This window comes from Carcharhinus amblyrhynchos, chromosome 16 (assembly GCF_965287045.1).
Source record: "Carcharhinus amblyrhynchos chromosome 16, sCarAmb.v2.hapA, whole genome shotgun sequence".
In the NCBI taxonomy this organism is placed as follows: domain Eukaryota; kingdom Metazoa; phylum Chordata; class Chondrichthyes; order Carcharhiniformes; family Carcharhinidae; genus Carcharhinus; species Carcharhinus amblyrhynchos.
In genome coordinates, this window is record NC_137339.1 from 18,692,064 (window position 1) to 18,719,067 (window position 27,004).

Genomic DNA, 27,004 nt, shown 5'->3' on the forward strand with positions numbered 1-27,004 from the left:
AGGTGCACCCAGGATGGGTGCCAACTTCCAGAAGGCCCACCTATAAGATAAAGGCTCTGGCGAAGGGTCATCCTACACAAAATGTTGGCTCCATTATCTCTCATGGAATCCCTACAGTGCAGAAGGAGGCCATTCGGCCCATCTTGACCACACTGCCCACAATTGCACCCAGGTCCTATTCCTATAACCTCAAATATTTACCCTGCTAATCCCCCAACACTAGGTCAATTTAACATGGCCAATGTAACCCACACATCTTTTGACAGATGCTGTCAGATCTACTGAGTTTACCCAGCATTTTCTGTTTTTGATTCCCCTAAAAGAGGCTATTTGGAGTCCTAATCATTGTTTTATGATCCCACTGCCAAATGCTCAAATTGGGTACAGTACATGTAGCACATACACTTCATACAAATTTATCCAGCTTTACTACATCCTTAAAGAGACTGCAGGAAACTGCACTTTTGCTTCCATATACTTACCTTTACATGCTGGGAGCGACACTGCTTCTCCCAGCTTCACGATACACACCTCCAGTTTGCTCCCCCTACCCATCTCCCAGACTCACTCCCACAGTAGGCTCCATATCAGAGCCGTACTGTCCCTAAGGTGGATGAGTTGTATTGGGATGCCCAATTAGCAATTTGCCACTTCTAGGTTGACATGGCTTAAACCTCAATTCAACATGCGCCTCCATCCATTAAACCGATTTCTCTATAATATCCCCACGTGTATATCTATTATAATGGATACCACACAACGTGGAATATATTTGAAGATAAATTTCTACAGCCGAAGCCCCATAGGGGCTGGGTCTCTTTTCTCTTAAAATAAAAGCCCGAGGAGTGACCAAATAGAAGTCTTTGTTGAAAATTATAGAAGGTTTTGTTAGACAGAGAGAGAATGTTTCCTTGCGAAGGGAAGAGAGTACAATAAAAGGTCATCGTGACAAGATGGGAAATTCAGAACAAAAGTCTTTATCCATTGGGTGGTGAGGATTTGGAACTCACTCCCACAGGGAGCGGTTGAAGCAAAGAGCATCGATGCATTTTATGGGAAGCTCGATAAGCAATTGGAGGGAGAAGAGGCCATAGGGTTAGGAGGACAGAGTTAGATGAGGAGAGATGCCTTGTACAAGTGGAGTATGACCACCAGTATAGACTGATTGGGTCAAATGGCCTGTATTGTGTGATCTATCCCAGGTAATATTGTCCTAGAGACAAAAATGTGTGGATTGTTGATTATTTATATGGGAATCAAACACAAACAGTTAGTATAAAGCACAAAACTATACAAATGCAGGATTGCAATTTATCTCTGGCCTGCATTTCATTTGCGGAATAAATAAAAATTAACATGTGCATCTTTACTATGTCAAGTAGACTTAGTAGAATCGCAGAATATTATGCCCTAGAGAAAGACCCATTCACTTGGGTAGGAATTTCCAGTCTCGCCTAAGTGAGGCCATAAGATCCCGCCCATCATGTCTGCAACACTGTTTATGCAATCTTACTGTCCTATTCACTCGCTTTAATGTTATTTTTTCAAGTATTTATCCACTTCCAAGTGAAGAGAACTCATGGCCCCTGGTTCACATCAGAGTGTCAGACAATTCCACACTCTGACTTTCTCATGTAAAGGATTCCACTTTAAACATTATCTTTAGTTCTTTTGAAGATCATAAATTTGTCTTCTTTTGTTACTACTTCATTGGTCAATGGAAAAAATCTTTTTTTAACTTCATAATTCTGAAGATTCCTATTGAGCCACCATCTCTGCTCAAGTGGAAAAGCCATAATGTCTCCATTCTGTCTACATGACTGTCTACATTCCCCTTCGCGTTTAATCTTATTCCTCGATTTGGGCAGCTCTTTTGACACAAACAAATAATTTAAACTATTGCATGTGAACTAGTTACGAACATGCAGCACATATGGGTGGCACAGTGGTTAGCACTGCTGCCTCAGGGACCTGGGTTCGATTCCCGGGTCACTGTGCAGAGTCGACATGTTCTCCCCGTGTCTGCGTGTGGTTCCTCCGGGTGCTGTGGTTTCATCCCACAGTCTGAAAGATGTGCTGGTTAGGTACATTGGCCATACTAAATTCTCACTCGCTGTACCCGAATAGGTGCTGGAGTGTGGTGACTCGGGGATTTTCACAGTAACTTCATTGCACTGTGACTGTAAGCTTACATGTGACACTAATAAATAAACTTCATAAAGAAACATGCTGCTCTGGATTTCCCCAGCACATAGTTAAATATTTCACATCACCCCGCCACAGTTCTCTAAAAAGCTGTTCAAGAGAGCAGCACAAGTGCATCTTACCTTAGCAGTATGGCATTCACATTCACTCTATCTTGACTTTAAAAAGGTGGGAAAAATTGAGCTCTCTCTCAATGGTAGAGCAAGGCAGTTTATTTTTAACAGGCACTACCATATTTTTATATGAAAAAGGATGTGAGCAAAATTGGGTCACTTTAAACGAAAATTACTGTGCTCGAACATTATGAATTAATGAACATATGGTAGGTAGCGCTCACTTAACTGACATACTAATATGCAATCTTCCCTCCCTTGCCAAGATGATGCAGCAACAGCTATTGTCCTTTTCTGTTTTAGAAAGGGTAATTTGTGCAATTGAATAATTATTCCAAAGTGCTCTGTGCCACATAACGTGTTTGAAATTTTAAGGGACTTTCAAAAGGTAAATCTTCCATCGGTCAGTGAGTCAGTAAGTGGGTGGCATAATTTATGATTCTCAACAAAAGGACAAAGGAAGGTGTGTTTGGACTCTCTTTACACAGAGGGTTGTTAAAACATGGAATGACTTCTCAGAAACATTAATGGAAGGAGAATGCATAATGGCTTTTAAAGTGGAAGTTGCTATACTTTAGAAAAATGAATTCATTAAATGGGTATGTGGAGAAAAAGTTATGGAAAGGGGTGGCAGTTTGCCTTTGTAGAGCTCTGGTTAAGGTGTGATGGGCTAAATTGCCTGTGCCATAAAGTTCTAATTTTAACACAAGACGTGGACATTTCACAGGTTAAAAAAAAAGGGACAGAGAGAGAGAGAGAGAGAGAGAGACACACAGAGAGAGAGAGAGAGAGAGAGAGAGAGAGAGAGAGAGAGAGAGAGTGGGCACGAAGGACAGGGCGCGAGGGGCAGGGACAGGGCACGAGGGGCAGGGACAGTATGCATGATGGTGTATTCCAGATACAAGTCTTTTATATTTGTGAAGGAATAGAAAAGCATCTTTGGCATAATGTTGCAAAATACTGAGCTTTAATTTGCTTGGAGCAGCACACATCTATTCAGAGCTACTATCTTCGAATACAATTGTTGTGATTTGAAGGATACGAGGTAACATCAATATTTTCATTTAGTGCCAAATGGCAATTTCTGATAGTAAGTAATAAAGCAGCTTGTATAATTGATCCCAGACTTTAACTTGCTATTTATACAGGCCACCATATCGCTGTTTTTAATGTGACATTTCATTTGGAACAATAAAACTGCTACACTGAATAATACGTTATGGCACCCAGCAGGAAATAGAGTGTGTATGTTTTTTTTAGATCATCAAGGTGATGAACTTGGCATAAATGGTTAAATCACACCTTTGTTTTGAATGTTATTAAATCTCTATGAAGGTTTGCAGAGCCCTTTTCTCTGCGATATCTGATAGTTCTATCTATCTTGAGGTATCACGCTCTGAAAAAACATTTTGGTGACCATGGCTTTGCTTGGCGAGTTACTGCAGTGGTTTGCTATTTCCTCCTGCAGACAGCTGCCCAGGAAATTCACCCTTAGCGCCTGTCACAGGCAAATTGGAAGGATTAACACATTGACAATCGGCCTATTTGGTTGTGTTCTGACACACCTTTGTTGGCCATCCAATCACAACTTGGAGCTTCTGACCTAAAGGTAGGGATACTAACGCTACACCACTAGACCGCTGCCAATATTTGGTATAAGTTGTTTAAATAACCGATAAAGGATAAGTGAAAAACTAGTCCTCGATGCTCAGGTAAAACATGGTGCTCAGCTTTAGAAAGATCTCCAGAATTACAAGCAACATCGTGTCATTGTCGGCAATGTCAAATCAACAATAACAATCGTTTTTCCACTGTGAAATAAATCTATTCAGTCATTCAAATACATTTTGCCTCGATATAAATTTCATACCTTATTCAGCCCTTTTCAGTTTGCAAGTCATTTGTAGAAAACTACCAAAGGTGGAGGTTAGGATAGAAGGTACCTTAAGTACGACAATATAATTTATTTTTGTTTCTTCACTTTATCTAACTACCCTGCTGTAATGCATTGGGGCTTTGTTTAAAGCATTCTCATTCACAACTGATCTATCCTTAAATTCCTTTTGTTTCTTTATCTGTAATTGTTGAACTTGCTTGTGGCTGGAAAAGTCATCTGTTACATGTACTGCACACAAAGCTACTTATCCCCTAGTGAAATCTTAGTACATCATCGCGAAAGTTTACCTAGGAACCTTGTCATTTGTCTTCAAAAATAACTCACTAATCACGAGCGAAGAGATGTGCTTTAAAAAAAAATTATTAAACACTTAAAAGCAGAATGATGGGTACACCTACCATTTTAATTCCCTGCGAAGCTGGTTCTTCACCGTTCTCGCGATCTTACGAGCTCACCATGCCGATCGACCAGCGTGGTGAGCTGGTAAGATTGCTCCCACGATATCGAAGACACATCACCAGTTTATGCACTGCACACCTGCATTGCAGACTGAATAGAAGATGTCCTGTACGGCACTCATGATAAATACTTCAGTTGGCACAGTGCATATGTCAAATAAAATCATACCTCCGTCTAGACTCCTTGACATTGTGTATCTTTTGCTTGAGGAGCGTTCAAAATAGGGTGCAGGACGATCAATTAAAGCACTGGCTTGCCTTGTTTGAGCCTGTGTACGACCACTGTAACGGAACTTTGAGCCCATTACGAGGAATCCCTTTGGAGGTGCTTCAGGGAACACAAGTCTGAAAGGAATTTCACGAACATAGTTACCCACAAGCAAAAAGACCGAGAAACGTTTTGCCAATCACCTAAATAACTGGCAAAACAAGTTACAACTTTGGGGAAGATATGGCAACAACTTACAGCTTTAGCACCTTTCACAAAGCGGCACAAGTTTCAAAATGCTTCACAAAAGCACAATAAAACTTAAATCAATGATGAGCCAAGGAAATCATTAGGCTGACAGAAACTTGGTCAAAGGATAGGCTGGGTGTTGCTATGGAGGATCTCAAATGGGTTCAGTGAATTTCACAGTAATTGCAAGCATGGGATACAATACTGGGGGAGTAAGGAAGAGTGGGTCTATGAAGGAGTTTTTCCATGAAGATTTTGAAGGTGATGCATTAAGGAGAAGGAAGGATAATGGAGGTCAGCGAGGACTGTGACAGGGTGAGTGGCAATTAAAAAGAGACACTTGCATTTATACAGTACCTTTCACAACCGTCAAGTATCTCAAAACGCTTTGCAAAAGAAAAATGGCAACCAATTTAGATTAGAAAGGTTAGTCATGGCACAAATCAATTCCGGCCTCCCAGATTGTCTGAATCCCCTACAGTTCGCCTATTGCCACAACGGGTCCACAGCAGGCGTCATCTCCTTGGCCCTACACTCAACCCTGGAGCACCTATTCTCAGACTACAGCTCAGCCTTTAACACCATTAATCTGGCGAGACTCATCTCCAAACTTCGTGGCCTGGGCCTCGGCTCCTCCCTCTGCAACTGGAACCAAAACTTCCTAACCCACAGGCCACAATCAAAGGATAGGCAACAACACTTCCTCCATAATCATCCTCAATACTGGTGCCCCACAAGGCTGTGCCCTCAGTCCCTTACTATTCTTCTTATGCACCTCTGGCTGAATGACCAAATGCCCCTCCAACTGGATTTTCTCTAAAGCAGAGCTCAGAAGACCAAGAAATATTGGGAAAGTTGAAACTCGAGATGGAAAAGGAATGGCCAACAACATCAAGAAATGATAATACATCAGGCACAAGGTGACTTTGAAAGAGATATTCTCAGTGCCAAGGTCAGGGAGGGATTTAACCAATGGGTATAATGAGCATGGAGTCGGGTCTGTGGGAAGACACAAGAAAATCTTGGAGAGGATTGGGAAGTTGGGAATGGAGAAACAGTTATAGTGGATAAACAGGACAAAGGCACCCCTCTAAAGATGCAAGATGTTACAGCAGCTTTGAAAAGGATTATTAGACCTGAAACAATAGTCTGGTCCGGCCAGGATTTTGCAAACAGCGACCAAGTCACAGGTGCTTGCTGCTGCCCCCCTTAAAGAAAGCCGCCTACAAACATCTAATCAATTTTCCCTCCCCCAAGAATCTGGCGCAAATGCCTTCCCTTCCTAACAGCACTGTCTGTGTACCTACACCACATGGACTGCAACGGTTCAAGGCGGCAGCTGAGCGCCACCCTCTGAAGGGCAGTTAAGGATTGGCAACAGATGCTGGGCACCCACAGACGACGAACAAATGTAACAGCTCTCCAGGCATTAGCAATAATGTCATAATGAGGGTGAGCTGCATATCACAGAGTGAAATAGACTGCAAACCAGGAAATTAAATCCACTGATGATCCTTCACTTATTCTTTAACTTTACAAACAGCAAAATAAACGATTAGGACACAAACATTAGAATAGAATGGCATCACTACAGTGCCGAAGGAGGCCATTCGAGCCTGCACTGACGACATTTCCACCCATGCTCTCTACCCATAACCCCATATATTCACCCTGCTGGTCCCCCTGATACTAAGGGTCAATTTATGGCCAATCAACCTAACCCGCACATCCTTGCACTATGGGAGGAAACTGGAGCACTTGGAGGAAAAGCCACACAGACACAGGGAGAATGTGTACACTCCACACGGTCACCCAAGGCTGGAATCGAACCCGCGTCATTGGTGTTGTGAGGCAGCACTCTCTGCCACCGTGCCACCCAGAGAAACTGATGTTAAAAAGATAAATTGAAAATTGGAATTACCAAAAACATTACAACAATGCAAATATAGAGTGAGTTGTCCAGCACTGGAGAATTTCGCCAGCAGCGGTTATGACTTTGCATGCTGTTAAAAACTTCAGCAACTTGGAACAGTTTCAGGAAAGCAGTAATATTACAGCATAAAAGGCAAGTTCCAGCAGGTTCACTGATGTCTAATTGATTGCAGTCTGCAGGGACCTCCAACAGCATATCCTGTGGAGAAGCATAGAAGCACTGACAACAGCTTCTAGATTCTTGCATTTAACTGTGCATGTGTGAACCGCAGAGATTCTTGTCAAGGTCAGAGCTGCAGACAGTCTTGCCGTCAGTTTCAGGGCAAAACTCAGAAGTAACTTCCTCCAGATCTCGTCCTGGATTTTCGGATGACTTGGGAGCCTTTTAAAAATGGCGGGCGGTCCGTTTTTTTTTCCTGGCATCCCTCACCCCATTTCTGGGCTGTCAGATTTTCTGGAATGCTTCTTAAAGGTGTGGATTGGTTCTGGTCTAAAGTCCAACCCAGCTGGTGCTCTCCAGCTGGCCAGCTCCATCACGGAGAAAGGCATGTCCTACACCTCAGCAATTTGGCTGGAGGTGGGCCAGCTTTCTAAGAGAGTCAGGGCTCACGGCACCTCAGGAGACGTTCTGAACCATATTCTGCACAAGATGATAATAAACAGGGGCAGGAGTAGGCCACTCAGTTTTTTTGAGTCTACTCTATCATTCAATGAGATCATGCTTGATCTTTACTTAAGCGTCGTTTTACTGCACTGTCCCCATATCCCTTAACGTTTTAACACATAAAAATCTATCAACTTCTGTCGTGAGCATTCTTCAATGACTGAGCATCCACAGCATTGAGAGGTAGAAAATTCCAAGGAGAATGGCTGGAATTCTCCGGCAGTCCACACCAGTGGGATTCTCCGTTTTCTGCTAGTAGTGCACCCCTATCTGTAGGTTTCCTGCCAGCGTGGGGTGAGATCAGTGGGAGTTCCCATTGACAGTGGCGGCAGCAAAGAGACCAAACTACGCGCCATGTCTCACCAGTGGGAAACAAGTGGCTGGGAAGCCAGAGAATCTCACCCAATATGTCCCTCATCCACTCCCTACGGCTCCTCATGTTTACCATGCTGTGCCACCACCATCCTCCCGCCAACCCTGCTACACTGCCCTCCCCTTTTTTTTTATTCTAAGCATGATGGGTGGGATCTTGAGCCCACACCTCCCCTGTGCCCGAGACGGCTGGTGAGATTGCAGTCTCTGATTTTCCCCACCTCTCGCCAGCGATGTAATCAGGTTCTCACCAACGTGATAAACCTGTCAAGGGAATCCCTCTGGGCGGGGAGGGTGGGCAAAAATAACTATATCCTCTGGGGAGTGGGGCAGTGCCACTCTAGTAGTGCCAACCTGTGCCAAGAGGCAGTGCCAAGAGCTAACCTAGAGGGAGCTTCATGTGTGGGGACTCATCTGTTTGGGGTGGGATGGGGAGTGGATACTGAGGGTAATGGGGATACTAGAAGGGTGGGGGGTGGGTTCTCCATCGAGCCTGTTCCTGGCTCATTAAGTCCCCTGAGTGGGCACAAACCCTGCCCACTCTTTTTTTTCAATGATTATGTGTCCAGACCCGGAGAGAAAGCAGACCATTGAAGCAGGAGAGTTTCATGCCAGTTTTCTCACCAGGACTGGCACTTCTGTCAACTTCTAATAAGATCACCCCCATCAGTGATATCTTCAATTTTGGCAAAATCCGATATCAGCCAGGAAAAGCGACACTGAAGCCGCTGACGGCAACATTATCCACCATATAGTGCAGAATTTAAGAAGAACTTCAATTCACGAGTCCCGCGACGTATTGCTAGTGGGACGGCCTCTGATTTGCCAGTCCCACAATGATCCAGGGCACCATTTTTAAAACCCTAGAACACAGTGGCCAGATCAGTTCACCGAGGTTTCATCCTCCCCCTACCTCAGCACTATCTGAGCTATCTACAAGATGCACTGCAACAATTCACCAAAGATCCTTAGTCAGCAACTTTCAAACCCATGAACATTTCCATCTACAAGGACCAAGGGCAGCAGATACATGGGAACACCACCACCTGCAAGTTCCCCTCCAAACCACTCATCATCCCGACTTGGAAATATATCGCTGTTCCTTCGCAGTCGTTGGGTCAAAATCCTGGAATTCCATCACTAATGGCATTGAGGGCCAACCCTCGGAGCGTGGACTGCAGCCATTCAAGAAGGCAGCTCACCACCACCTTCTCAAGGTCAACTAGGGATGGGCAATAAACGCTGGCCAGCCAGCGATCACCATGCCCCACGAATGAGTAAATCAAGTTGGCACTACTCTGATTAGTGCCAGAATAGTGCCAGGGTGTGCCCCAGGCAATGCCAGGGGTGAGGGCATGATTCCTGTGTACAGGCCTGTTAATGATATGTGAATTTATTATGAAGATGTTTCCGACCACGAACATCAGGAAGTGTGGCCTGTCACTTACAGGGGTGGAACATCACATCATGCTTTCACATTCACGTAAAGCGCAACTTTGCACTTTGTGACATTTGCCACTCTCGTCACCAAAGCTGCCCGATGTTAACGGGAGCAGAAAATCCCAGGCATCTTATTATCACGGTTATCACCGGTTCTGTATGGTGTGCCAAATGGCACGCAACTACCATATCTCGGCATGGGGATTATGAGGTGGCATGGAAGATTTTTTTTTCAGGGGTTGAGAGGTTGTAAAAGTCGAGGGCTTTTTTTAAAAAAAATATTACAACTGGGATGAAGCATGGAGGCAGGTCCTTCAAACGGCCTGCCTCGGCACCCAGCAGCCCGTGTAGATGTCTCTGACCTCTTTCCTGGGACGCCTGGTCCCTTCCAGCCTGCACCTGTTTCCCACCCCACCACCGCAATAAAGATCCTGGTCGGGATTTTGCAACCCCTCCCGTGGCAGCTTTTCTGGTTGAGGAGGCGGCTCACAATGTGGGGCTACGGGGATCGGGCCTGGGTGGGATTATGGTCAGTGCAGACTTGATGGGCCAAATGGCCTCCTTCTGCATTGTAGGATTCTATGATTGCATTCTCCTTTATCTGTTGAAACTGCAAATAAACCCTGAAAGGTTGTCTTCTGAAGGTCCTTTAATCTTCATTCCAAATCATCGTTCTGTTAGCAAAATTATTATTGTTCATGTTGGATAAAAATATTCTCCTCCTCTTCAGTGCAAGCTCCTCATTAGATTTTACAAACAGTGCAGGGTGCTGGCTGGTTCCCCAACTACTAGCATCAAAAAGCAACAAAAGAATTTACTCGTACAAGTTTTTTTTTAGAACAGTGAACCAACAGGAGGAAGGGTTGTGCCCTCAGACTCAAAACTGCCTGTTCCACTTTGTTACCTCAGGGACCAAGTAGATTGGAGATGGGGGTGGACATTAAAGCGATGAAATTAAAGATAAAAGAAAGGAATATTTCCCCCGGTGGAGGGGCTGTAAACTCCAAAAAACTAAAGGGCAGCAAACAGCTTAATTTACACATTTCCAATTTGTGGTTAAACGAACACAGCAAGGGATTTTCACAATATAAAACATTACAGTGTGAATGAGAGCTTGTGTGAGTCACTGGTCTTGGAAAGGTACACCTATGGAATCCAATGTCACATTACATCAAGAAAGCTAATTTTCGTCAAAAAGGGAGTGTTGTAATTCTCACCTAATCCCCATCTTCACCTGAATGCCTTCATCTGTGGAAGGTCTGCCTCTAATTCCTTAAAACATCACGTGACTACCTTTATCGTACTTTCTGCTAAGGGGCTGTGTCATTTCGTGAAAAGAAAATTAATTTCTCAAGGTAAGTATTTCTTTTATTTATTAGTATCACAAGTAGGCTTGCATTAACACTGCAATAAACTTACTGCGAAAATCCCCCAGTCACTGCACTCCGGCACCTGTTCAGGTACACTGAGGGAGAATTTGGCATGGCCAATACACCTAACCAGCTCGTCTTTCGGACTGTGGGAGGAAACCGGAGCCCCCGGAGGAAACCCACGCAGACACAGAGAGAATGTGAAAACTCCACACAGACAGTGACCCAAGCGGGAATCGAACCTGGGTCCCTGGCACTATGAGGCAGCAGTGCCAACCACTGTGCCATTAAATACAGAATGTAGTTTGTGATGATTTCCCATCACCTCCCGAATGCTATTGCGACATCATTTCAAATGTATTTACAAAAATCTCTCTCTTTTTGGAAAGAATTAATTTTGCAAAAATATAGTGCATGACAAAAAATATATTTGCAAACATGCTGCTGGTCCCATAGCTCTCCTCAAACTATGGCTAAACATTATAAGCAGTCTGCTAAAGTAAAATGATCCTACATAATTATCAGAGAACAAATAACTTGCAGTTATATAGCCCAGTTAATGGAACAAACACCCCAAGACACTTCATTATAAAGATGGAGGGAGGGATCGTGGGGAAGAGGAGTAGAAGAGACAGCATTCAGCAACAGGAGAGGAAAGGTAACAAATCAGAGTCAAAGAGATAATTTAGGAAGAAATGTTGTTCCCAATGGATGACGTGTGAAGCAGAAAGGTTTTTTAAGCTTATTTGTTAGTGTCACATGTAGGCTTACATTAACACTGCAATGAAGTTACTGTGAAAATCCCCCAGTCGCCACCTGTACAGGTACACTGAGGGAGAATTTAGCAGAGTCGATCAACCTAACCCGCACATCTTTGGAGTGTGGGAGGAAACCGGAGCACCCAGAGGAAACCCACTCAGAGAGAAAGTGCAAACTCCTCACAGACAGCGACCTGAGGTCAAAATCGAACCCAGGTGCCCGGCATTGTGAGGCAGCAGTGCTAACCACTGTGTCATCCAGAAAGAGAGCCTGAAAGGTTTTGCTTAGTGTTAAGCTTTAAGAGAAGGCAGTATTCACGTAAGCTGATTGAGTTCCATATAAGTTAATGTCTACACTGCTAGTTCCCCATAGATGAAGCACAATGTGGAATATCAACCACATTCTCCCTTCTACTCTGAAAGGCTACACTCTCAGCCTATTTAAGTGTCGGCTAAAAATAACGGATGCAATTATTTACAGATAACACAAATACACGGCCGCAATAAAACTTTTTATGTTTCTCTCTACAGTAACTTCATTGCAAGCCTACTTGTTACACTAAAATACTTATCGGATCCAGAGAAACCACGGCCTCAGTAAAACACAACAAGAAACTAGACTTAAAATAAAAGATGGAATCCGCCTTCAAAGAATCGAAACATAGTTGTTACACAATTCAGTAATCTACAAGACTTCTCAGAGACAACAGGCAGTTTCTCTCTCAACCTCAGGATGTTTAACTGCACAGTGTGCTGAGAGAAACAGGAGAGAAATCTTCAGTTCTTATCCCAAGCAAAAAGTCCCTGGAGACTCCCAGGATACAATGGAGCATATTGTGCATTGAAAGGCTTGAGAACAGATGTTCCCACTTTGAATTTCTTTTAATGCTTTGACTATATATAATTTGATTAGCAGCCGGGAACCTCAGAATATTTTGAAACCAGACGACCTGGCCTGCATCTTGCAGACAATTTAGCACGAGTCTCCATTTTGAATCTAGAAAATCAGATTTGAGACTCCAATTATTTCAAAACTGTATGAAATAACACATTTTTCCCCTATTTAGTGCAAAATTAAGACTCTGCATTTATCACACAAACATTTACTGTCAAGTTGGCAGCATGTAGAAAGGCATGTAATTTAAAATACTTATGTCCATGTTCTAAGGCAATATTATCAACATGCAACTGCTAACAAATAAACACTGATCATGAGGGCAACAGAGTGGCACGGTGGTCAACACAGTTGCCTCACTGCCAGGGACTTGAGTTCAATTCTGGCCTTAGGTGACTGTCAGTGTGGAGTTTGCACATTCTCCCCTACGTCTAACTGGATTTCCTCTGGGTGCTCTAGTTTCCTCCCACAGTCCAATGATATTTAGGTTAGACAGATTAGTCATGCTAAATGGTGTCCCAAGATGTATTAGTTAGGGGGATTAGTGGGGTAAAGGTGTGAGGTTATGGGGTGTGCCTGGGTAAGACGCTCTTTCGAAGAGTCGGTGCAGACTCAATGGGACGAATGGCCTCTTTCTGCACTGTATGGCTTCTATGATTCTAAGTTCTGCCCTTGCACCCACCCATATGTTCTCTCATGCTCCATACACCATTCTCTGCCCTTGTCCAAGTGCAAGACCTCGACCTCATTCAGGCGTGGGCTGATAACTGGCAAGGAATATTCTCTGCCACATAAATGCCAAGCAAAGATCATCTTCAACAACAAGGGTAGTGTCTATGTCCCAATGTTCAGTATCATTGCAACTCCTCAGTGACTGAAGCAATCCGTGTCCATATGCAGCTACCCGGATTCAGCCTTGGGTTGGCATGGGGCAAGGTCACTCATGGCACACAAGTGCTAATCAATGTCTATCTCTGTCAAGACAGAATCTAACTACCTTTCTTTGACACTCAGTGACATTACCATTGCTAATCTAGCATTTATTTGCTGAATACCACTGAATTATCAACATCCTGTGGGTTATTACTGACCAGAAACTGAAACAGACCAGCCACATAAATACTGTGACTGCAAGAGCAGGGAAGAACCTGAGAATTCTGTAGTGAGTAACTTACCTTTTGACTCCCCAAATCCTGCCCACCCTCTACAAGGCACAAGTTAGGAGTGTGACGGAATATTTGCCTGGACGAGCGCAGCTCCAACAACATTCAAGAAGCTCGACACCATCCAGAACAAAGTGGCCCACTTGAGTGGCACCACTTACAAGGTGCACTGCAGCAACGTGCCAAGCCTCTTGGACAGCACTTTCCAAACCCACAACTTCTACCACTGAGATGGCACATGGGCACATCACCACCTGCAAGTTCTCCCCTAAGCTACACACCATTCTGACTTGCAACTATATTGTGATTCCTTCACTGTTGCTGTGGGCACTACAAGAACGGTAGTGGTTCAGGAAAGCAGCTCACCAGCGCCTTCCCAAGGGCAACGAGGGATGGGCAACAAATGCTGGCCTAGCCAGTGTCACCCATATCCTCTGAACAACATCTTTTTTTTTTAACAAAATGGGAATAACAGACTTTGGTTGGATTTAAGTAACGGGCGCTCGGAGACTTGTGGAGACCATGGCGCCCAGTGGAAAGCCCGATAAACAGCTTCTGCTGGAGCCTCCTGGTCCACTGTGCTACAAAAGTAATGCAGCGGCATGGGAGAATTGCCCCCGCTCATGTTGGATGGATTGTTATAGATTCCTCACTGATAGAAAGAATACGCAAATATCTACCGCACATTATCGATCATTTCTACATGACAACCAAGAGCAGCATTGTGAAGAGCTTTTCATGCACTGATACAAATGGAAGACATTCTCTTGAATCCCTGCACAAAAAATCTAATTATTTTGAGGTCTTACAAATGACAGCCCTTGCTCTTTACCTGAAGAACGTGTGGTGTTCGATGCAGACTTTCCACAGTCTCTTGGCCGCTCGGTGGTTTGGAAGCTTGAAACCAATGGTGCTTTCAAACTGTTCGTACTTGAAAATGAAAAAAAAAATTAAAAATGTAAACCGTCTACATTTTCAGGCTGTCACTCAAAGAATGAACAAACGCTTGTACTTGGTTTCCAACAGTCGGAAAGTCAACTGATTTCACATAGGTTGCTGATGAGGAGTGGAGGGATGGGGTTTGGGATGGTGAGGAGAGAAAGGAAGACTGATTGCTAGTGGGCTAGTAGTGGGGAAGGGGGTGAGCAATGGCTCAGGTTCTTTCAATATGGTATCAGCAGAAGTGATCCTGCTAACTTTATATCAGCGTATGTTGGCAGTCAGAGAGAAATGCAAAGAGGACAGAAAAAAAAGGCATAATTTAGCACGATGCACTACAGAGTAGTCTTTTGTACATAACTACCTCTCCTGTTTACTTTCCACTCATTTTGCTCCCTATTAGTGTTAATGGAATTATTAAATGCATTGACTTGAAAGGATATCAATGTTTTGAAAGGGTTCACGTGGACTTTCTACATTTGCAATCTACATTGTGATCGTCTACACTGCATCCGTAACTGACACATGAAAAATATTAAAACAACTTGAAAACGAAGACAGTTTCACAAAGACTTCACTGTTCTAAAGCAGTGATCTCACCTGCCAGAAACAGAAACCTCTTTCCCCTTTCATCACACCAGTTCCTGAGCAAAGGATTCGGAACAGGAACTGGGCTTGCCTGAAAACTCCGAAGAAAGGCAACAGAACTTCTTAAACATAGAGGTCAAAAAAAATAAACAAACCTCAGTCTTGGGCGGGGGGGGATTGCAGCTTGTGCTGTCAGCTTCATCTGTGAGAAGTATGTACAAAGCAAAAGTATGATAGTTTACTGGAGTGGCAGTACAAAGGTCATGCCGTACTTTACGACCTCGTTCGGGCAAGGCTTGTAAGATTCCGCCCGAGACCAACGGAGAACTCCAGGGCAGGCATTCCGGTAAAATTCCAGCCCATGTGTTAAAATCTCAGCATGACAAGTTGGGAGATTAAATTAACTTGGCAACTGGTGGGCCTGCATTAAAAAATAGCATGGAATCTGCAACTGATTCGTCCATGTATCTCAGGGATGTTGGTTTGGTCTGAAGTGTCTACCCCCACGCAAGTGCTCCCTAGTTTGGTGTAAAGTGTCTACCCCCACACCAATTCGTCTTGAAGTGACCTAACAAGCTACCCGAATTACATCCCCACTTTCTCAAGGACAAAGATGTGCGGGTTAGGTTGATTGGCCGAGCTCAATGGTCCCTCATTGTTCGGGGGATTAGCAAAGTAAATAGGTGAGGTTACGGGGATAGGGCCTGGCTGGGATTGAGGTTGGTGCAGACTCAATAGGCCAAATGGCCTCCGTCTCCACTGTGGGGATTCTATTCTGGGATTCTAAGTAGACATGGGCAATAAATGTGCATCAGCAATCCCCACATTCTCAGAATGATTTCTTTTTATAATAACATAAATTCAAACTATGTAGCTGGATCACCTCCTGGCAACAAGAAATGGGCTATAAGTGCTACCTTGCCACTGTTTTCGTTTAGCGGGGATGTGGGTGACAAAGTCCACGAGCTCTGGAATAAATCAGATGAAACTACAGGCATGCCTACAAAAATTTAAAAATATCACAACCCAGAATTTCCATTTTATAACCTTTAAAACTTCAAATGATCTCAACTTCCACAGGATAGCACTGCTGACTGTGTTGGATTTTATCCATAGAGTCACTGGCAGGAAACCAGTGTGTGAAAAGTACAGTGCATTCAGACAAACTGCGCTGGAAATACTGAATTCATCACACAAATGCTGGATTGCAATATCGCTTCTCCTTTTACGAAATTTGTTTTATTCCATTTTAGATGCAAGGAGAAAGAAAATTATTGTGGAGTGTGGTATTTTTGGAAGTTGTCTTGGCTGAATTTGATGCCCTTGCAACACCATAAAGAATAACAAAGAACAGTACAGCACAGGAACAGGCCTTTTGGCCCTCCAAGCCAGCGCTGACCATGTTGTCCTATCTAAGCCAAACGCCTGTTTCCCTCTTTTCCCTGTCTGTTCATGTGTCGACTCAGATAAGTCTTAAATGTCGCTAACGTGTCTGCCTCAACCACCTCACTTGGCAGTGCATTCCAGGTCTCCACCAACCCCTGAGTAAAAAATCTTCCCCACACATCTCCACTGAACCTTTCCCCCCTTATCTTGAACTTGTGCCCCCTTGTAGTTGTCATTTCTGCCCTGAGAAAAAAGCTTCCAACTGTTCACCCTATCTATACTTCTCAAAGTTATAAACTTCCATCGGGTTGCTCTCTGTCTTTCCAGGGAGAACAATCCCAGTTTATTCAATGAAGTATGTACTTGGCTTCTGGAGAGTGGAAAATTCAAGCATTGCAGTGAATTCCTTTTCCTAGTATCAAGATACACAAACAACATGCCACACTCCTGGGAAGGTATCATAGTGGGTACCAGTGCAGCATCTGAGCCACTGCCGTAATTTGTTGACAGTTACATTTCCCATAAGGTACAAATGTCACACTGCCTTGTTTCATTTCAACCAACTGTAATGAGCAGAACATCTGCGGGGAATGAAGATCTCTAACCACAGCGGACCCAACTAGTTTGGTGCCAATTTCTGCTCCTTTTTTTAATTCATCGCTGCTCTGCAACCATTTGCTGCGTGAGCATAAAATGTAATCCACAAGTACAGAGAACATTTCATAGAATCACAGAATCTCTACAGTGCAGAAGGAGGCCATTCAGCTCATCGAGTCTGTACTGATCACAATCCCATCCAGGTCCTATCCCTGTAACCCTATGTTTTATTCTGCTGATCCCCCTGCTATTCAGGGACAATTTAGCACGGCCAATTCACCCAACCTGCACATCTCTGGACTGTGGGAGGGAAGCAGAACACCTAGAGGAAAGCCACGCAGACAAAGGGAGAATGGGCAAACTCCACACAGTCATCCAAGTCTGGAATTGAACCCAGGGTCCCTGGCGCTGTGAGGCAGCAGTGCTAACCACTGTGCCATTGTGTCGTCCCTGTTGTTTAGCAGTGCTGCATGGTGCTGAACACAAGGCTCTGCACGGTGCTGTGGAAAGCTGCATTACCACTGGCGCCACCACACAAGCTAAAGTTTGCCGGACAACATTGCAAGGCAGTGCTCACGAACAACGCTTGTGCACTTCCACGTGTTCATGATAGCAGCCTTTGGAAGTACAATATGCCTTTCAATGTAGCAACACTGTCAAACAGAAATACTTGTACTTTGTGCCTCATGCAAATGGCTAATTATAGGAATTGCAAAAAAAAAGTGTCAAGCATCGTCTGTCAAAATAAAACTGTAGGGACTACAAGCAGTGTGCTGTAAATAGTGAAAGAATACTGCACAACATTTGAAAAGGACAAAATCAAAGAATGTGTACAACCTGGCTTTACAATAATCAAATGTCCTAAGAACACCCTTATATCTGCAGAGTAGAGCTTCACAAATCTGTTTGGCACACCTACAGTCCTATATCCTCGAAAATCTGTGGGTGTTGAACAATGAAAACGCCCTTTACAGTTAGCAGTCATGTCACCAGCAGAGGTCACTGAATATCTATTTGGAGAAAACTTACGGGTTTATTGTGATTTATATTTTTGTGCTTCGCAGGTTAACCATTTTTGCCACCTTTTCACAATCGTCTACACCGTTAGAGATTCTAATTGGCTGCATGAATCAAAAATTGTGTTTTGGGAAATATATTTCATCTGCTGAAAATCAGTTAATTAACGCCAACTATTTTTACTCTTCAGGGAGACCGATTTGGATGCCACACTATACAATATCCTCCATTATGGATGAGATGGTGGCACAGTGTTCAGCACTGCTGGCTCACAGCGCCAGGGTTGGGGGGGGAGTCCGGGTTCGATTCTGGCCTTGGGTGACTTGTTTGTGTGGAGTCTGCACATTCTCCCCGTGTCTGCGCGGGTTTCCTTCCACACTCCAAAGATGCGCAAGTTTGATTGATTGTTGTTGTTGGTGCGGGCTCAATGGGCCAAATGGCCTCCTTCTGCAAAGTAGGGATTGGCTGCAGTATTTAGAGGCAAGTTGAAATGACGAAGCACATTTTTTCCCCATATACATCAGCATGGTCCCAGGCTCAAATCAGTTAGATGATTTCAGAATATTGTGGAGTTATTAGTTTGATACGGTATCTCGGAGATGGAGCAGGGAATATTCTCCAGTGCTCCTGCTTGCTCGCCACCACAAATATTGTTCCCCAGCCATCGATTCCATCCCTTTACCCGAACAGTGCCCAGGTTGAACCAGACCGTTATAACCTGTCCACTTGGATCCAGAGGGGAGCTTGTGACTCCGCATCCAATCAGAACAGTATAGAAGAATAGAATCCCCAACTGGCCCATCGAGCCTGCACCAACAACAAATCCACCCAGGCCCTATCCACGTAACCCCATAAATTTACCCTGCTAATCCGCCTGACACCAAGGCTCAATTTAGCATGGCTAATCCACCTTAACCACACATCTTTAGATTGTGGGGGAACACCGCAGCATTCGGAGGACACCCGTGCAGACATGGGGATAATGTGCGGACTCCACACAGATAGTCACCCCAGATCAGAATTGAACCCTGGTCGCTGGCGCTGTGAGGCCATTCCAATTCTGGAACAGTACCCATCTCCACCCTCGACACAGAGGGTTCACACCATACTTGACTATGTGCCGAGCTTTCAACCTCATCTGCAATCCAGACTGCCTACTGCTGCCTCAGTAACATAATCCCTCAGGTCATTTGTCGTGGAAATCCTCGCTCACATTTTCTATTCAAGTGCTCTCCAAGCCAGGAGTGAAAATCAGTCGGCACTTTTTCACAGAAAAGATCACGGAATCTTACATTTTCTCCCATTCGGTGCTGTGGGCACGGAACCAATTGAAACTTTCAACATTTGAGGTTGATAGGTTTATATGAGTATTGGCAGGTTTTGAGAGCTGAAGAGTCCGCTCCCATTCTCAATTGGCTGGATGGCTGGTTTGTGGTGCAGAGCGACACCCACAGCGGGTTCAATTTCCATACCAGCTGAGGTTATTCTTAACCTTGCCCCTCGCCTGAGGTGTGGTGATCCTTGGGTTAAATCACCACCAGTCAGCACTCCCCCTCAAAGGGGGCCTATGGCCATCTGGGACTATGTTTTATGTGTTCCTAGCAATCTCGCGTAAAAAGTACAAGTGCTGGAGAAATTTTACATTGCACCTTCCTTGGTGGACTTCTTTTGAGGATACCAAGAGGTCTTGTTTGTTGGAAAGCTAGTGCAACAAGGCCAATTAAATAAAAAGACCAGACGTTCTCTGAGAAAAAGCACAGTAGCAGATCGGATTGAGGCAATTGGAAGAGAAGTATGATAGCAGGGGAATTTTATGAAAAAGCAACACAGCTGAGACAATGAAAAATATGAACAAAGAGGCTTATAAGCAATGTGTCTTTTTAAAAAGGACAGTTGTAAAAATTCAACATGTTTGAGATATGAGGATTAGGAAAGAGAACAGAGTGCATTAAAATAAAACAGAATCACAGGTACAATTTTATTTTGAGGAGAAAAAAAAAAATCAGGCTGATTTCTTATTTAAGAGTTTTAAAGTTTAGCAGTGTCACAAGTAGGCTTACAGTAACATTGCAACGAAGTTTCTATGAAAATCTCCAAGTCGCCATACTCCGGTGCCTGTTCGGGTATTCTCGAGGGAGAATTTAGCACGGCCAATGCACCTAACCAGCACGTCTTTTAATTTTTTGGATTGTGAAAGGAAACCAGAGCATCTGGAGGAAACCCACGCAGACATGGAGACAGCAAGGCTTAACTTTTCTTTTTAAGAAAAGCAAGTAACAGTTTACTGGAATGGGTTCAATGAACTTACTGTGCCCGGGATATCGGTCCAATAAAAGTCATTAGGAAGTTGGTGAAGACTGTCCCTATGTAAAGGCAAAGTGGACAGCGACTATTTTTTGTATGGAGTGCAACTAACATCCAAACTTGCCACTCTGTTGATAGCCCTTTCTCAGGTGACTTTTTAAAATTACTATTGAAATGGCATGCTTCCTAGCACTTTCTTTGAATGGCACTGCTGCCACTTACAGCCAAGGACCCAGGTTCAATTCCAGCCTTGGATCACTACCTGTGTGGAGTTTGCACTTCCTCCCCATGCCTGTGGGGGTTTCCTCTCACACTCCAAAGATGTGTGGGTTAGATTGATTGGCCATACTAAATTGCCCCTAATATCAGGGGGATTGACAGAGTTACGGGAATAGGGCCTGGGTGGGATTGTGGTCGGTACAGACCAAATGGCCTCCTTCTCTACTATAGGGATTCGATGACATGGCTCCGATGACTCAATATAGTACAATCAGGAATTTATGAAAAACAAATCACTCACCTCTCCAGGTCTGATTTTAATGTAGAAGTTGCTCCTTTTATATGAAATCTTGAGAATCTTGGGCCAAGCAAAGCGATTTATTCTTAACCGGTCTCTGTAGATGAGAAGGCCATTTGCACAAACACCAAGCATGATGTCAATCCCTTCTGAGTCCTGTGACCAGCAAACACAGAGCAAGGAGGTCAGATACCAGAATGCATGAATCACCTTTGAAATATCTGTTCAATAATGTCAACACTTCAATCTGATTTACAGTCTGGCCACCATTGATGGTCAGGGCAGCACGGTGGCATAGTGGTTAGCACTGCTGCCTCTCAGCGCCAGGGACCTGGGTTCAATTCCAGCCTCTGGTCACTGTCTGTGTGGAGTTTGTACATTCTCCCTGTGTCTGCATGGCTTTTCTCCGAGTGCTCCAGTTTCCTCCCACAACCCAAAGTTGTGCAGATTAGGTTGGTTGGCCATGCTAAATTGACCCTAATGACAGGAGGATTAGGAGGGTAAATATATGGGAAATAGGGTCTGGGTTGTGGTCAGTGCAGACTCAATAGGCCAAATGGCCTCCTTCTGCACTGTAGGGATTTTATGACTGGGTGGGAAATTGGGTTGTGGCACCCTGACAGCAAGGAGGGGATACAGGGAACAATCCCATGGTCCACCCATTGTTGTGTTGGGGCCTCTTGCATGAGATTAGTGAGCTGTAAGCACATGCTGGGCAGCTCGCTGAGAAAGTGGATTTCAGATGGGGAGGGGTGGAGTAGCGATATACTATTGAACTAATAATCCAGAAATCGGGTTCCAATCCCAACAGGGTGAAATTTGAATTCAATAAAAATCTGAAATTAAAAGTATAATAATGGCCTTGAAATTGTTGTTGTAAAATGAAAAACCATCACTATAGGGAAGGAAATCTGGCAACATGTCACTCCAGATCCACAATGTGGCTGACCCCTCTTTGCCCGCTTGGTTCAAGGGAAATTAAAGAAGGGTGATAAATGTCAGCCCAGTCAGTGAATGAATGCTTTAAAAAAAAAATTTCAAGCAATTTTAAAAAAAAACTTCTGGTGCAGCATCCACTGTGACATTTAGACCTGATTTTCCTGCACACAGCCAGTTTGAGAATGACAAGATATATTTCCAAGTCAGGGTTGAGAGTGGTTTGAAGGGGAACTTCCAGGTTCAAGCTAGTCAAATCAGTCAAGCAGACTGATTCGACCTGGACAGCGTCAAGCTTCTTGAGTATTGTTGGAGCTGCACTCATCGAGGCATGTAGGGAGTATTCCATCACACTTCCAACTTGTGTCTTGTAGATTATGGACAGGCTTTGGGGAGTTGGGTGAGTTATTTGCCACAGGACTCCTAGCCTCTGATCTGCTCCTGTAGCCACTTGGCTACCCCAGTTCAGTTTCTGCTCAATGATAACCCCCAGGATTTTGATAGTAGGGGATTCAGTGATAATGATGCCACTGAATATCATCTCTTTTGTTGGAGATGCCTTTGTCTGGTGTGAACATTACTTGCCCCTGGCCAGGCCAAGCTTGCATGTTGCCCAGATCTTGCTACATTTGGATACAGATGGCTTCAGTATCTGAGGAGTCTGAATTGTGCATCCCCACTTCTGACCTCATGACGAGGAGGTCACTGATAAAGCAGTTGAAGATGGGTGGGCCTAGCACACTATCCTGAGGAACTCCTGCAGTGATGTCCTGAGCCGAGATGACTGTCCTCCAACTGCCACAATCAAGCTCTTTTGTGCTAGGTACAACTCCAACCAGCAGAGAGTTTTCCCCTGGTTCTCACTGACCCAAGTATTGCTGGAGCTCCTTTCTAGACCACCATATCTGCCTTTAATAGGTGTTAAAGATCGATTTTACAAAACTTATTTGTCTTTCTCAAAATAATGTACCCCTTGGAAAGTAGCAATAACTTCCTCACTCCTGGTGAGTCAGTGAAATCATGCTGCAAGATAGTTAAATCGAAAGGTGGCACCTATCAATTAATAATGAGCAGACCATAACTCTTTAACCATATGTCAACACCAGGCCCTTGAGGCATTGTTTATCTGCTGAATTTGGCTGTAGTTTTGTCTTATCCACTAAATATTAATTGGAAAATTAAATATGTATAAACGGTGTGATTTCATATCAGCAAAAGATTTATGTTTTCTATGGCCTTGCAGGGTAAGGGAACAGTTTCCTATTTGTTAGTAAGACCTGAGGGATTATTACCTTCAGTCAAGGGGAACAATTTATTAACAACAATTGCAAAATATTATAAACGAATTGAACATCTGATTCGCCAAGGTCATTGTAAGAAGACTGGCTTTACTTTCCTTTCACTAGCCAACACCCAGGAATGAAATACTGATGTAAGTGCCTTAGGGGCAAGGCTGAAATTCTTTCTACTGTACATGCCCTTCAATTACTCAGTGCTTAATATTTCTCAAGCCATGTCCTGAGGTGAGACAAATCAGTCATTTTTGTGAAAACTGAGCTATTACCAACATTAGTAGCAAACCACTTTCAGAGTATACGACAGGTTAGTATAACCCAAGTTCTAAAGAGTATTGCCTGGCTGTGCTGCAAGAATTAGATTAACAGCGTTCATCAATGTTTGACATGGGCCAACTGGCAAGAGACCGAGAAGGGACAGCCAAAAGACAGGAATATAAGTAGATCAGAGAGTGTGTAGCCGCTCAATGTCAGGTTAAGAGGCCCAAATAGACATCAAGGAGGGAATAAAAGCACCCTGCAGCATTCCAGATCATAGCTTCAGTTGGAAGCACTGAGGTCTGTTAATGTCAGGTCTTGCTTATGTACGGTGCAATTCTTACCAACCCCAGAGCATAAAAATCTGGGTCGTGAATGATACTGAGATTTGTATCATAGCTAAACACCATGATAAGATTCAGCACATGTTTCTCCCTCGCTTTGATCCATACTAAATAAAATTCAGTACTGTATCTCCATAGTGATACAGGTACTGTGGTGGGAATGATAAGTCAATGTGACATGTTACAGAGTAGTATACTGAGGGTTAATATTAATGCCTCCAGTTCCCATTCCCAAATGACAAAAGCATGTTGATGTAAGATCTTCAATTGGTAATAGTGAATGAGGGAAATAGTGGTCCCAGCAACTTCTAAACAATATTATGAAACAGTACCATCAAGGCCTAGAAATAAGGCTGCTCCATGTATTTGATATGGAGGTGCCGGCGTTGGACTGGGGTAAACACAGTAAGAAGTCTCACAACACCAGGTTAAAGTCCAACAGGTTTATTTGGTAGTAAATGCCACAAGCCTTTCAGAGCGCTGCTCCTTCATCAGGTGAGTGGGCGATCTGTTCACAAACAGGGCATATAAAGACACAAACAGCGCTCCGAAAGGTAGTGGCATTTGCTACCAAATAAACCTGCTGGACTTTAACCTGGTCTTGTGAGACTTCTTACCATGTACATGACCCACAAATGTGTCTAATGTCAGGAATGATGGATGTGTGGGCAAAAATTGGCCAAAACATTGAATGTATTAAAGAGCCAGCTAGTTTAGTACTTGAGGTGAATGGGATCAAAGATTATGGGGAGAAAGCAGGATTAGGCTACTGAGTTGGATGATCAGCCATGACTGTGATGAATGGCAGAGCTGGCTTGAAGGGCCAAATGGCCTCCTCCTGGTCCGATCTTCTACATTAATGCAGTTTGATTTGGATATAGCCAAGGAAACAGATTGGAACGCACGGCCTGAAAAGGATGCTGGGAGCAGCTTCAACAACAATATTCAAAATAGAATCAGGTAGTCTGGATTCGATGATATTTCATGGTGTTAAGCTAAACACAGGAAGGGAAACTTCCTGAGAGCTACCGTTCTCCCTTGGCTGAAGAATCAGTACTTCTCCATGCTGAACACCAGTTGGGCACAGACACAAAATGGTTGGAATCATACCCAGAACAAAGAAGGTGGTCATGATTACTGGAAGCTGATCATCCCAGTCCCAGGACATCAGTACAAGAGTTCCACAGGCCCAACCTTTCTCAGCTTCTTCATCAATCACCATTCCTCCATCATAAGATCGGTTTTGGGGATGTTCGCTGATGATTGTGCAACATTCAGCACCATTTGCAACTCCTCCAATGCTGAAGGAGTCAATGTCCAATTGCAGCAAGACCCAGGTTCAGGCTTGGGTTGACAAGTGGCAATTAACATTCACGCCACACAAGTGTCAAACAAAGCTCATTTCTAACAAAAGATAATTTAACCATCGCCCCTTGATGTTCAATGGCATCACCATCGCTGAATCCCTCACTTTCAACATCCGGGGGGGTTGTCATTGACTAGAAACTGAGCTAGACTAGTCATATAAATGTTGTGACTACAAGGGCAAGGAAGGACTTGGGAATTCTGCAGTAAATAACTGACCTTCTGACTCCCCAAATCCTGTTCATTATCTATAAGGAACAAGTCAGAAATGTGATGGAAATTTACCTACTTGCCTGGATAAGTGTAGCTCCAAGAATACTCAAGAAGCTTGACACCATCAGGAACAAGGCAGCTCACTTGACTGACACCCTATCCACCATCTTAAACATTCACTGATGCAGTGTTAGTCATATGCAAGATGCACTGTAGTAATTTGCCAAGCCTCCTTCAACAACACCTTCCAAACCCTTGACTTCTACCACCTAGAAGGACAAAAGCAGCAGGCACACGAGAGCACTACCATCTGCACCCCACCCTCCCCAAGTTACACACCATTCTGACTTGCTGTTCCTTCATTGTCGCCAGAACTCCCTTCCTAACAGTGTTCTGCACGTACCTACACTGCATGGACTGCAACAGTTCAAGAAGGTGGCTCACCCAGCCTTTCCAATGGCATATAGGAACTGGTAAAAAAAAAAATGCTGGCCTTGCCGGTGATGCCCACATCCCATGAACACAAAACAAAAAGAAATTAAGGGGCGAAAGTGTGCAGAGTTACGGAGAAAGGATAGGGAATTGAATCAAATTGGATTGGACCAAAAAGCTGGCAAGAAAAATCCGAGAATGAATGGTCTCCTTCTGTTACATATGTCGAGACTCTAGGGGTAGCTCCTGCATAATAATTTACAAAATTAAACTTTACTTCTGTTTAGCAAGAAAGATCAGTTTGGAAGAACAGTTTTAACAAAAACCATTATTAAATAAACCAAATCATCAAATGAAAATCTGTTTATATATTGACTTTCTGAGATGTACCCTTAAGAATAACTTATTTGGAAGAGTCGAAGTTAATCTTTTTAAATCTACGTGTACAAGTTGTTGCAATGGCACCGATAGCCATCTGGTATTGAACTTAAAAGAATTCTGTAGCAGAGTTATGCCTCAGTCATAATTACCTTCGCATGATGCAAGTCCACACCGTACATAGACAGCTTCTTTGCATTTTCCAAAAAGTTCATTTCTGCTTCTCCTGGTGTCATGCCCCTATAATAATCAGTGATGCACAAAGAGCTTATTGTTCCTGTTTAATACAATGACTGAAAACAAACATCAGATAATTAACAGAACAGCACTTAGCAAGATTTTAGTCCTAAATGATCGCTGTTCCTTGCCAGATATCTCACCATGTGGGTGCAGTAGCTATCTTGTCACAATAATCTCTTTCAACCATGATAATTTCCACCAATTATTTAAACAGGACTTAGTTTGATTAAAATTATCTTAATTATACGATTATGATGGCTAAAACCATCTTGAAGGAGATCTTAATTATCAGGTGGCCAACCAACAGTGCGAAAAGGCTATATGGCCATTGGTATCCCTCATTTTGTTGGTCAAGCCTTACAATCCCATACCAAAGGGTGCTTTTCAGAGCTGTCACAATAGCAGTCAACCCAGAAACTGGGCCTGCAGCAAGGTATACCCAGGGGTACAAGTCCAAGTGAGAGTAGCACA

General features: G+C 43.7%; 1 protein-coding gene across 2 annotated transcripts in view; it reads right to left on the minus strand.

Annotated features, from left to right (window-relative positions):
- The window catches only part of LOC145353870 (uncharacterized), a 282,180-nt gene that overhangs the window by 43,360 nt on the left and 211,816 nt on the right, over positions 1–27,004 (minus strand). For both annotated transcript variants that reach the window (XM_080204779.1, XM_080204778.1), the window contains 4 exons: positions 26,446–26,533; positions 21,076–21,228; positions 14,557–14,654; positions 4,843–5,018 (listed from right to left, as the gene is read on the minus strand). In XM_080204779.1, coding sequence (XP_080060905.1) covers positions 4,843–5,018; positions 14,557–14,654; positions 21,076–21,228; positions 26,446–26,533 — 515 coding nt within the window. The remainder of the gene's footprint in view (positions 1–4,842; positions 5,019–14,556; positions 14,655–21,075; positions 21,229–26,445; positions 26,534–27,004) is intronic.